We start from the raw sequence: 11,441 nt of genomic DNA on the forward strand, positions 1-11,441 counted from the left end.
AATGGACTTAGGTCACTTTAAAAATAAACGGCTCATATCGTATGTTATATAACACCATGTATTATCAGGAGACGCGGTAGAGTCTCCCAACAAGTATATTTTTTGTAGTACATAATATACCATGTTCATGAAATACTATATTACATTTAGGATTGTCAAGTGCGAAATTATAATAACGTTGATATAATATTTTTAGTTTATATCGGGATGACTGGCTAGGTGATTGCATGGTGTCCTTATAGCTCGAGAATTTTGCCTCAAACGCTCTTTGTCGATGACACATTTCAAACGGATATAATAATAGTCTAACGGGGTAAATGACTTTTTGGAAAATGTCAAGGTTGAATTCTGCCGATTCGTCTCCTATGATGAAACAGAAGTTGGTCCACTTGTCTCACCCGTCAATCACGAATGGACAGATGGTCCACGATCGAATTAGGCAAGGTGGCAGGTATAAATGCTCCGACTTGAAACTCCCACAAGATGCTTCGCGCGCAGTTTCGCGTGCCGCAACCGTTGTATCGCGTGCGCGCGCGTGTACGATATGCCGCACACACCAACAATCGCACCTGATACACGTTTACGTTTACGTCCCGATTGTTCACTTCACCGGAACATCGGAAGAGCTCCATCCGTTCCTCGCTCCGCTTCGCCTCGTCTCGCCTCACCTCGCCCCGCCTCGCCACGAAATGAGAGCCGCTTCTCGATCCATCTTTTGCTTCGACTAGCAATTTTACTTTCGCTCGTTGAATCCTCGATCGCATCTGCAGTGCACTAGAATGCTTATTAATTTTTTTAATACGATTTTTCAAAATATTTCATTTCTAGGAAGAACATTCGATATGAACCTTATGAATGAATCAGCCACGTGTTTTTCTTGATTTTAATTTTTCTTAAATCTAATTAAATCTCTTAAATGCAAATAGAGACGTATTATAGAAAGAGAGGATGGAGAGGGACGTAATGTCGAATCGATCTACCGAAACTCATCCTTGCATCGAGCCGCATGCCACGCGCCACGCCGAATGGCAAAGTGCGACGTACTTACGGTTATTACAACGGTAACGGTATACCATATAACTCAATTTAGATCTGATGCTTGCGTTAACACAAATTCCATACAAAACTCGCGACTGTGAAATCCTCAAGTCACATCGCGTCCCGTCGCGTGTCGCGTCACGTTGATCGATTTTTTTTCGTATTTTTGTATATTCGCCGACAAAATTTAATTTGGTTAAAATTTTGGCCAACTTATAAATATCGTTACCCATGTGAATTATTAGTTTATATTTATTAATATCGAAGATAGTCGAATGTATAACACATTTGCTATCTTGAGCAACTACATATTTACAGATATAAAGAATCTAGCCTTTTCTATTAAGAAAAATAATAAAGATGTGCCTCTTCATTTTGCACAGGGGGATTATATATGGATCGAACCAATCTCAGGAAGGGAATTTGATGTCGCAATTGGAGCACGAGTCATCTCGGCAGAAGGCAGACGTATTCAAGTAAAAGACGACGACAATAAGGTAATTATTGAATACACGTCATTACAAAATTGTTCAAGACGCGATACTGCAACAAGTCGCGGTTTCGAGAAATATAATATACTATGTATTATCACCCGCACCCTATTATTTGCATTTTCCTCAAAAGGCAGCATTTAACTATTCCATCATTAAACCATTGATGAGCGAATAATTCCGTAGGAACAATGGCTAACGCCGGAGAGACGAATAAAGGCCATGCATGCCACTTCGGTGCAAGGTGTAGAAGATATGATCAGTTTAGGAGACCTCCATGAAGCGGGCATTCTGCGAAATCTATTGATACGCTATAACGAGAATCTCATTTACGTAAGTCCCTCAGCACACGATGACGAAATGCGATTGGTTAAGCAAAATACAGGTTGATACAAGGTTGATACCGATCTCACGACGATTCACGACGTAACTTTACAGACGTATACGGGCTCCATCCTGGTTGCCGTGAACCCATATCAGATATTGCCTATTTATACCGCGGAGCAAATTAAACTCTACAAGGATCGTAAAATCGGGGAGCTGCCACCGCATATATTCGCCATCGGCGATAACAGCTACGCGCATATGAACCGATATGGCCAGGATCAGTGCATAGTAATTAGGTACCAATCAAAGAGTCTCTTTTGAAACGCATTAATGATGCACGACTTCACCGAACGTCCGATTTTTGTAATATTTATCTTTTTTATTTAATTTTTACAAATGGATTTGTAAAGTATCTATAAGTACTATAAGTTATCAAGAGAAGTTAATTTATGTTTATTATTGAGAAGGAACAATTATTATTAAAAGCTATGCGTATAAAGTATAAAATTTTCGAAACGTATTAATGATGCACGACTTCACCGAACGTCCGATTTTTGTAATATTCATCTTTTTTATTTAACTTTTACAAATGGATTTGTAAAGTATCTATAAGCTAAAGTACTATAAGTTATCAAGAGAAATTAATTTATGTTTATTATTGAGAAGGAACAATTATTATTAAAAGCTATGCGTATAAAGTATAAACACTCATATGAATCGCTTGCTTTTCTTTTAATCATTAGAATTGTTAATAGAAATTCGTTCTTATTTTAGTGGCGAGAGCGGAGCGGGAAAAACGGAAAGTACGAAATTAATTCTGCAATACCTAGCAGCAATCAGCGGAAAACATTCGTGGATCGAACAACAGATCTTAGAAGCGAATCCGATACTCGAAGGTAAATCTCGTGATAAGACAAACTCACACCTAAATGAAAGAGTTGATCAAATGACATTTCTTTTCTAACGTTCTAGCTTTCGGTAATGCAAAAACCGTGAGAAATGACAATTCCTCCCGATTCGGCAAGTACATCGATATTCATTTCAATGAGCAAGGCGTGATAGAAGGGGCCAAGATAGAACAATATCTTCTAGAAAAGTCACGGATCGTATCTCAAAGCTTGGACGAAAGGAATTATCATATTTTTTATTGTATGCTAGCTGGTCTTTCCAAAGATGAGAAACAAAAGCTCGAGTTGGAAGATGCGTCCACGTACAAATATCTCATAGGGGTAAGTACGTGAGTTAGCACTAATAGCGATACTGACTAATAAGTATAACAACGTTTTATCTTGTTCTGACAACACGCACACAAAATGTACACACGTAAAATCTAAATAAACATAAAAACAAAAATATATCGAAAAGAAAATACAGAAAAAAATATTATGATTTACATGAATTTTCGTATGTATTGTACATACTCTTAATCTATGTACGTAGTACGTGTAATTATTATTATCTTTGTCTTTAGGGTGGCGGCATTACTTGCGAAGGGCGCGACGACGCAGCCGAATTCGCTGATATAAGATCAGCTATGAAGGTTTTGCTATTCTCCGATATGGAGATCTGGGAGGTGCTTAAATTACTCGCGGCTTTATTACACATGGGCAACATAAAGTATAGAGCCACCGTCGTAGGTATGAAATTTCAATATAAGATTTAAAAAGAATTTAAAATCAAATTCGCCGTGCTAATCTCATAGTTGGAATTGGATGGTTTCAATTTCAATTCTATGAAATTCATTCGTGTATGACTTGCAGATAATTTAGACGCTACGGAGATTCCAGAGCAAACGAATGTACAAAGAGTGGCGTATTTATTGGGAGTGCCGGTACAGTCTTTGATAGATGCGCTCACTCGCAGAACTATATTCGCGCATGGTGAAACAGTAGTAAGTATTTTTCCATATATATAAAAGCTATATCGTCAGCTATATTAAAAATACTATTGTATTGAAAGTAAATCTTTCGTCTTTCAATAGGTTTCCACGTTGTCGAGAGATCAATCGGTCGATATTAGAGACGCTTTTGTGAAGGGTATATATGGTCGATTGTTCGTACACATTGTAAAGAAAATTAACGAGGCCATATACAGACCGAAGAACAATTCCCGTAGTGCTATAGGCGTGTTGGACATCTTCGGTTTCGAGAACTTTAACCACAACAGTTTCGAGCAATTTTGCATCAATTATGCCAACGAAAATCTCCAACAATTCTTCGTTCAACATATATTCAAGTTGGAACAAGAGGAATACAATCACGAGGGCATCAATTGGCAGCATATAGAGTTTGTTGACAACCAAGACGCTTTAGATCTGATAGCTATCAAGCAGCTCAACATTATGGCGCTTATTGATGAGGAATCGAAATTTCCAAAAGTATGGGTGCTAATTTAGGAAGGATATCCAAAGTCACTTTGATACGTCTACATTAAAAATGATTAAAGAATTCACACGCACGCACGTCAGCAACATTAAGATTATTATAAAAGTGGCATCATTCTAATCTGATTGGTTATTTGCAGTGCTTTTAATGTGGCGTTTGTCAATTTCTAGGGGACGGATCAAACCATGTTGGCGAAAATTCACAAAACTCATGGCAGTCATAGGAATTATTTGAAACCTAAATCGGATATTAATACGTCTTTTGGCTTGAATCACTTTGCGGGCGTTGTCTTCTACGACACGAGGAGTTTCCTAGAGAAAAACAGAGACACATTTAGCGCAGACTTGCTGCAACTTATTCACATATCATTAAATAAATTTCTTCAAGCTTGCTTCGTTGAAGACATTGGTATGGGTTCGGAAACCAGGAAGAGAGCACCCACGTTATCGACACAATTTAAGAAATCATTGGATTCGCTTATGAAAACTCTATGCAGTTGTCAACCCTTCTTCATAAGATGCATCAAACCGAATGAATATAAAAAACCAATGGTAAGCATTCCCTCGCGGTCTCGCGATTTATTTAATTCTATTCTAGTGTCACAACATCTTGCAAATACAATACTTGATTGCAGATGTTCGATCGTGGTCTCTGCTGTCGACAATTAAGATATTCCGGTATGATGGAAACCATCAGAATTCGCCGAGCTGGCTATCCTATTCGCCACTCCTTCCATGAGTTCGTGGAAAGATATCGATTTCTCATCTCGGGCATTCCACCCGCGCACAAGGTGCAGGAAAATCCATCGAATAAATGAAATTTATTAATCGTTGCTGGTTACTTCAGCCTACCATGTGTCTTTTAAAATTTTTTTAATTTCTATTCGCGCGATCAAAAATTTATATTATTAACTTCAGGTGGACTGCCGTGCAGCGACATCGAAAATCTGCCACGCGGTGTTAGGTCGGTCAGATTACCAGCTTGGTCACACCAAGGTCTTTCTCAAGGACGCTCACGATTTATTCCTCGAGCAAGAACGTGATCGCGTATTGACACGCAAGATCCTGATATTGCAACGTAACATCCGCGGTTGGGTTTACAGGAGAAGGTTCCTCAGGATGAGAGCGGCGTCGATGATTGTGCAAAAATATTGGCGGGGCTATGCGCAACGTCAGCGATACAAGCGTATGCGAATCGGTTACATGCGATTGCAAGCGCTCATCAGATCGCGCGTGTTGTCGCACAGATTTAGACACCTGCGCGGTCACATCGTCGCGCTTCAGGCACGAGCCCGAGGCCATCTGGTACGTAAGATGTACCGAAAGAAGCTATGGGCCATAGTGAAGATACAAGCGCACGTGAGAAGGTTGATTGCGCAGAGACGGTATAAGAAGATCAAATACGAATATCGTTTGCACGTAGAGGCGCTACGATTGCGGAAGAAAGAAGAGCGCGAACTGAAGGATCAAGGCAACAAACGAGCCAAGGAGATCGCGGAACAAAACTACAGGGTAAATATTATGACAAATATAAACACTAATGAATGTTACATTCGTTACTTTAACCGCTGAAGGAAACGAAAGTTTACGATAAGCCAATAAGTATCGGATATTGAAAAGACTCTCTGATATTAAATCGCGACATGATGTTGAGAAAGACTCTCCTTTCTCTTTTTCTCAGTAATGATTGTCTACCATCATCACCTACAGATTGTGACTGACCTGCTCGCTATATATGTATAATAAATAAAAAAATATAATATGAGAATTAACCAAATCATATTTATACGAAAACACTAATTGTCCGTTAAGAATTATCAACTGAGCTCCTTTTAGCAAGTCACGATCGCAATTCCTGTAACAATATGTTGTAAAGTCTGCAATGTGACATGCATAAATTTCAGGAGCGCATGCAAGAACTGGAAAGGAAGGAAATCGAGATGGAGCTAGAAGATAGGCGACGAATGGAAATAAAAAAAAATTTGATCAATGACGCGGCCAAAAAACAAGATGAGCCGGTCGATGATAGCAAATTGGTCGAAGCTATGTTTGATTTCTTGCCAGATTCTAGTAGCGAGGCTCCAACGCCGGCGAGAGAAACGTCTGTGTTTAACGTAAGTCGTAATAACTTGTAAGAATATAATAATGCGATTTTACTTAATTTAATACTTAATATTAGAAAAATCTTGCTATTTCTTTTCTCACATGAAAAAAACATCAATCTCTTCTTCTCCGATAGGATCTTCCCGCACCAAAAGCCGATCAACATCAGGAGATAATTAGCCCAATTCAGATGGCATCGGAGGATGAGGAGGATCTGTCTGAATTTAAATTTCAGAAATTCGCAGCCACATATTTCCAGGGCAATATCACGCACCAATACTCTAGAAAACCACTTAAACATCCACTATTGCCGTTACACACGCAAGGCGATCAATTGGCCGCACAAGCTCTGTGGATAACTATACTTCGATTTACGGGCGATTTACCCGAGCCGCGATTCCATACAATGGATAGGGACACGACTTCGGTAATGTCGAAAGTGACGGCGACACTCGGACGGAATTTTATAAGGAGTAAAGAATTTCAGGAGGCTCAGATGATGGGCATGGATCCTGTACGTGGAAATCTTTTTTCGTAATTAATATTATAAATTTACACACACGCGCGCGCGCGCGTAAATTTTAAACTAGTATACTCGAAAGACGGCTACAACAAGATTCATATCATTCCAGGAAACATTTCTCAAGCAGAAGCCACGTTCAATCAGACACAAGTTGGTATCGTTAACCCTGAAGCGAAAGAACAAATTGGGCGAGGACGTACGTAGAAGGCTGCAAGAGGACGAGTACACCGCCGATAGCTATCAATCCTGGTTAGAGGCCAGGCCTACGTCAAACCTCGAGAAGCTGCACTTCATCATTGGCCATGGTATACTGCGCGCCGAATTGCGAGATGAGATCTATTGCCAAATTTGCAAACAACTGACAAACAACCCATCGAAATCGTCGCACGCCCGCGGTTGGATTTTGTTATCCCTCTGCGTCGGCTGTTTCGCACCCTCTGAGAAATTTGTCAACTACCTGCGAGCCTTCATTAGGGAGGGACCGCCTGGTTACGCGCCCTACTGTGAGGACAGACTCAAGAGAACCTTCAATAACGGCACTCGTAATCAACCTCCGAGTTGGCTTGAACTTCAGGCCACGAAGTCAAAAAAGCCGATCATGTTGCCGATCACCTTTATGGACGGCAACACAAAGACCTTGCTAGCCGACTCGGCCACTACCGCTAGAGAGCTGTGTAATCAATTATCGGATAAGATCTCGCTAAGAGACCAATTCGGCTTTTCTCTATACATCGCCCTATTCGATAAAGTCTCGTCCTTGGGCAGTGGCGGCGATCACGTGATGGACGCAATCTCGCAATGCGAGCAGTATGCCAAGGAACAGGGTGCACAGGAACGAAATGCACCGTGGAGATTGTTTTTCAGAAAAGAAATTTTCGCGCCCTGGCACGAACCGACTGAAGATCAAGTAGCCACGAATTTAATCTATCAGCAAGTAGTGCGCGGTGTCAAATTCGGCGAATATCGTTGCGATAAGGAGGAGGACTTAGCGATGATCGCGGCACAGCAATATTATATAGAGTATCATACCGACATGAACGTCGACAGACTATATACCCTTCTGCCGAATTACATACCGGACTATTGTTTGACGGGGATCGACAAAGCGATTGATAGATGGGGACACCTTGTCTTGCAGGCATATAAAAAAGTGAGTATTATTTTTACAAGATAAAACAAGCAGTATGATCTGCACAAACCCGAGTAGAAATTTGTTCAGGTACGCCGGATTTAGCTTGCGCCGGATCAGGCCCAAATACAGGTCTTGGTAGGGTATACCGAATTCGGTATACCGGATCTGATAATTGTATGGGCCTTTTTTATATACGCACATGCACACGTGTCTCTAAATCCTTACTCTTACTCTTAATTTTAACTTAATTTCAGAGTTACTATTTGAAAGAGAAAGTACCGGCGCTACGTGTTAAAGAGGATATAGTCGGATATGCAAAGTTTAAATGGCCCCTGCTGTTTTCTCGTTTTTACGAAGCTTACAGAAATTCCGGCCCGAATTTACCGAAGAATGATGTTATCATAGCCGTCAATTGGACCGGGGTGTACGTTGTCGATGATCAGGAGCAAGTGCTCCTAGAGTTATCCTTCCCCGAGATTACCACCGTATCTAGTCAAAAGTATGTAACAGCGAGATTAAAGTTAAATACGTAAGAAAAAAGTTTAAAAGAAATGTATACGTATATATGTACATAAGTTGTAGCATAATATAAGGTAGGAAGCAAACTATAATATGGCATGCTTCGCTTTGTTTCGTGGATCACAAATATATGTTATCATTAATTATTTAAATTTAGGGAAAAAGTGACATTTTATATATAACTACAATATAATAGAAGAGAAACGCAGCTTTTCTCTTTTTCTGAGAGTAAAGCAACACTTAAACGTTTGAAAAAAGCAAATACACATAGTATCGATAGATTTATAATAAATATGTGATTGTTTAATTTAATACGTAATATACACAATCAATAAGGAAATAAAACTCCTACTAGAAACTGAATCCTTGGTACTCAAATAATTCGGTGTGAATTTATACATTGTACTACGTATCAAATGACTGAAACGTCTTGAAACGCTATATCAAACTATACAGAATTATGCAGTTTGACAGAATTTGATACGCAGTATATAAATTCACACCAAATTATTTAAGCATCAAGGATCTAGCTTCGAACGTTATGGGCTCTATTTCCTATAGATTACAGTATATTCACATGAACGATCCAATGAGATTCTTATTGTTTAATACGTAATATAAAAAATTCGAGTTTTGTAATGTTAAACTATATCCGAGTATTATATTCTAAACTTTGCGTTATTTTTCGCAGAACAAATAAAATGTTTACACAAACATTCAGTTTATCGACGGTACGGGGAGAAGAATTCACATTCCAAAGCCCGAACGCGGAAGACATCCGTGATCTGGTAGTATACTTTTTGGAAGGACTGAAGAAACGCAGCAAGTTCGTTATAACCTTGCAAGATTACAAAGCACCGGGCGAGGGCTCGTCATTCTTGAATTTTCAGAAAGGTGATCTCATCATCCTCGAAGATGAAAGCACCGGTGAGACTGTGCTTAACTCAGGGTGGTATGTCGGAACCTGTGAAAGGACTGGTGAGAAGGGCGATTTCCCGGCTGAGACAGTTTACGTTTTACCTTCCTTAACGAAACCGCCAAATGATATATTGGTACGTCAACGTACGGATTAGTTTTATTGGTGAGAAATGTTGACATCTTCTTTCTAAATAACTCATCGATAATAATAATTTTTAGGCTTTATTCAGTATGGAAGGTACAGAGAATAGTCGCAGACTCTATCCGCAGCAAATGAATGGTGTGGACTCTCGTGATAAACCTCATACTCTTCTAGAATACGCAATCGATCATTTCCGGTAAGAAAGACAGCATGTGTGTAGCATTTGATATTCTAAAGTAAAAATGTGATAATATTTTGATTAAACTCGTCTTAGAACACCACCAAAGAGAACAATGTCCAAAACATTGACTTTAACGTCCGCACGACGTGGACACACGGACGAATTGTGGCATCACTCTAGAGAGCCAATAAAGCAACCTCTTTTGAAGAAACTCGTATCAAAGGAAGAGCTAGCTGAAGAAGCATGTTTTGCCTTCAATGCTATTCTCAAATATATGGGTGATCTGCCAACGAAACGACCGCGCATTGGAAACGAGTACACCGATCTGATCTTTGACGGGCCATTGAAAAATGAGATTCTACGAGATGAGATTTATTGTCAGATTATGAAGCAGCTTACTGATAACCGCAACAGATTGAGCGAAGAGCGAGGATGGGAGCTAATGTGGCTCGGTACTGGACTATTTACTTGTAGTCAGAGTCTCTTGAAGGTATAATGTATAACAGAACTTCACATATCTCTCTTTCTCTCCCTCTCTACCTGTTTGCCAATAATATTTTATAGAATATTATTGATGCCGTGCTTCTTCAAGGAAAATTCACAAATATACATGAGTATAATACTATTTCACGTTGCACAGGAATTAACTCTGTTTCTACGTACAAGACGTCATCCCATATCCCAAGACTCTTTACAAAGGCTGCAGAAAACCTTGCGTAATGGTCAACGAAAGTATCCGCCACATCAAGTGGAAGTGGAAGCTATTCAGCACAAAACTACGCAGATATTTCACAAGGTCTATTTCCCAGACGACACGGACGAGGTGCATATCTTATTCTTCATTTCTTCTATAGGTAGTCCTATAAATAAAATAACGTTTTTCTTTTTCGGTTGTAACTATTGTAATTTCGGATTATAGGCATTCGAAGTCGACTCGTCTACCAGAGCGAAAGACTTTTGCCAGAATATTGCGCAAAGACTCAATTTACGATCTGCCGAGGGTTTCAGTTTGTTCGTCAAGATTGCCGATAAAGTTATTTCGGTCCCGGAAGGCGACTTTTTCTTCGATTTCGTACGACATTTGACTGATTGGATCAGGAAAGCTAGACCATCGCGAGACGGTATACATCTTTGCAACTTTTAATGTCTTTGTTTCCTTGTTGTGACTGTATCGAGTTGTATATAACTGTATCGAAAATAGCAAATCATATAAATGTTTCTTTTTAATGTCTCTCTCAATCTCTCTCTCTCTCTCTCTCTCTCTCTCTCTCTACTATATTAGAAAATATATCAAAAAGTTTATTTTTATTCGTGGATTAATAAATATGCACATGCAAATTATGTTATCTATATGTGCGTTTGTTAAAGTTGAAGAATAAAAAACTAAACATTTCGATATTTTTATATCGTCTGTATTGCACGTCAAACGTGCACAGTGGTATAAAAGAATTAATTTTTACAAGGACAAAATCAGATAACATCGCTCTCTTGACCGAGAAGTTATTACGAAAATCAGTTACGAAAAAAAATCCATCACAATCAAGTTAAATCGGAATTCAGTTGAAGTAATTTCAACATCAAATCTTAAGAAATCAAATTCAAATCACATAGTTAAACATGAAATCATACAAATTCATTCCAAATCATTTCAAATTTATAAAAAATCGAAATTACTTGATAGCCC

The 11,441-nt window shown here is 39.2% G+C and overlaps 1 protein-coding gene across 1 annotated transcript in view; it reads left to right on the forward strand.

Annotated features, from left to right (window-relative positions):
* The window catches only part of ck (unconventional myosin-VIIa ck), a 21,587-nt gene that overhangs the window by 8,173 nt on the left and 1,973 nt on the right, over positions 1 to 11,441 (forward strand). Inside the window, exons 3-22 of the mRNA XM_018512005.1 lie at positions 1,422 to 1,535; positions 1,716 to 1,862; positions 1,968 to 2,152; positions 2,631 to 2,752; positions 2,829 to 3,085; positions 3,328 to 3,493; positions 3,617 to 3,747; positions 3,838 to 4,233; positions 4,411 to 4,791; positions 4,875 to 5,030; positions 5,158 to 5,751; positions 6,144 to 6,353; positions 6,479 to 6,856; positions 6,975 to 8,015; positions 8,252 to 8,496; positions 9,208 to 9,568; positions 9,654 to 9,772; positions 9,851 to 10,247; positions 10,398 to 10,580; positions 10,677 to 10,878. Of these exons, the coding sequence (XP_018367507.1) occupies positions 1,422 to 1,535; positions 1,716 to 1,862; positions 1,968 to 2,152; positions 2,631 to 2,752; positions 2,829 to 3,085; positions 3,328 to 3,493; positions 3,617 to 3,747; positions 3,838 to 4,233; positions 4,411 to 4,791; positions 4,875 to 5,030; positions 5,158 to 5,751; positions 6,144 to 6,353; positions 6,479 to 6,856; positions 6,975 to 8,015; positions 8,252 to 8,496; positions 9,208 to 9,568; positions 9,654 to 9,772; positions 9,851 to 10,247; positions 10,398 to 10,580; positions 10,677 to 10,878 (5,785 nt within the window). The remainder of the gene's footprint in view (positions 1 to 1,421; positions 1,536 to 1,715; positions 1,863 to 1,967; positions 2,153 to 2,630; positions 2,753 to 2,828; positions 3,086 to 3,327; positions 3,494 to 3,616; positions 3,748 to 3,837; positions 4,234 to 4,410; positions 4,792 to 4,874; positions 5,031 to 5,157; positions 5,752 to 6,143; positions 6,354 to 6,478; positions 6,857 to 6,974; positions 8,016 to 8,251; positions 8,497 to 9,207; positions 9,569 to 9,653; positions 9,773 to 9,850; positions 10,248 to 10,397; positions 10,581 to 10,676; positions 10,879 to 11,441) is intronic.

The sequence above is a fragment of the Trachymyrmex cornetzi genome, unplaced genomic scaffold (assembly GCF_001594075.2).
Source record: "Trachymyrmex cornetzi isolate Tcor2-1 unplaced genomic scaffold, Tcor1.1 scaffold392, whole genome shotgun sequence".
NCBI classification, from domain to species: Eukaryota; Metazoa; Arthropoda; class Insecta; order Hymenoptera; family Formicidae; genus Trachymyrmex; species Trachymyrmex cornetzi.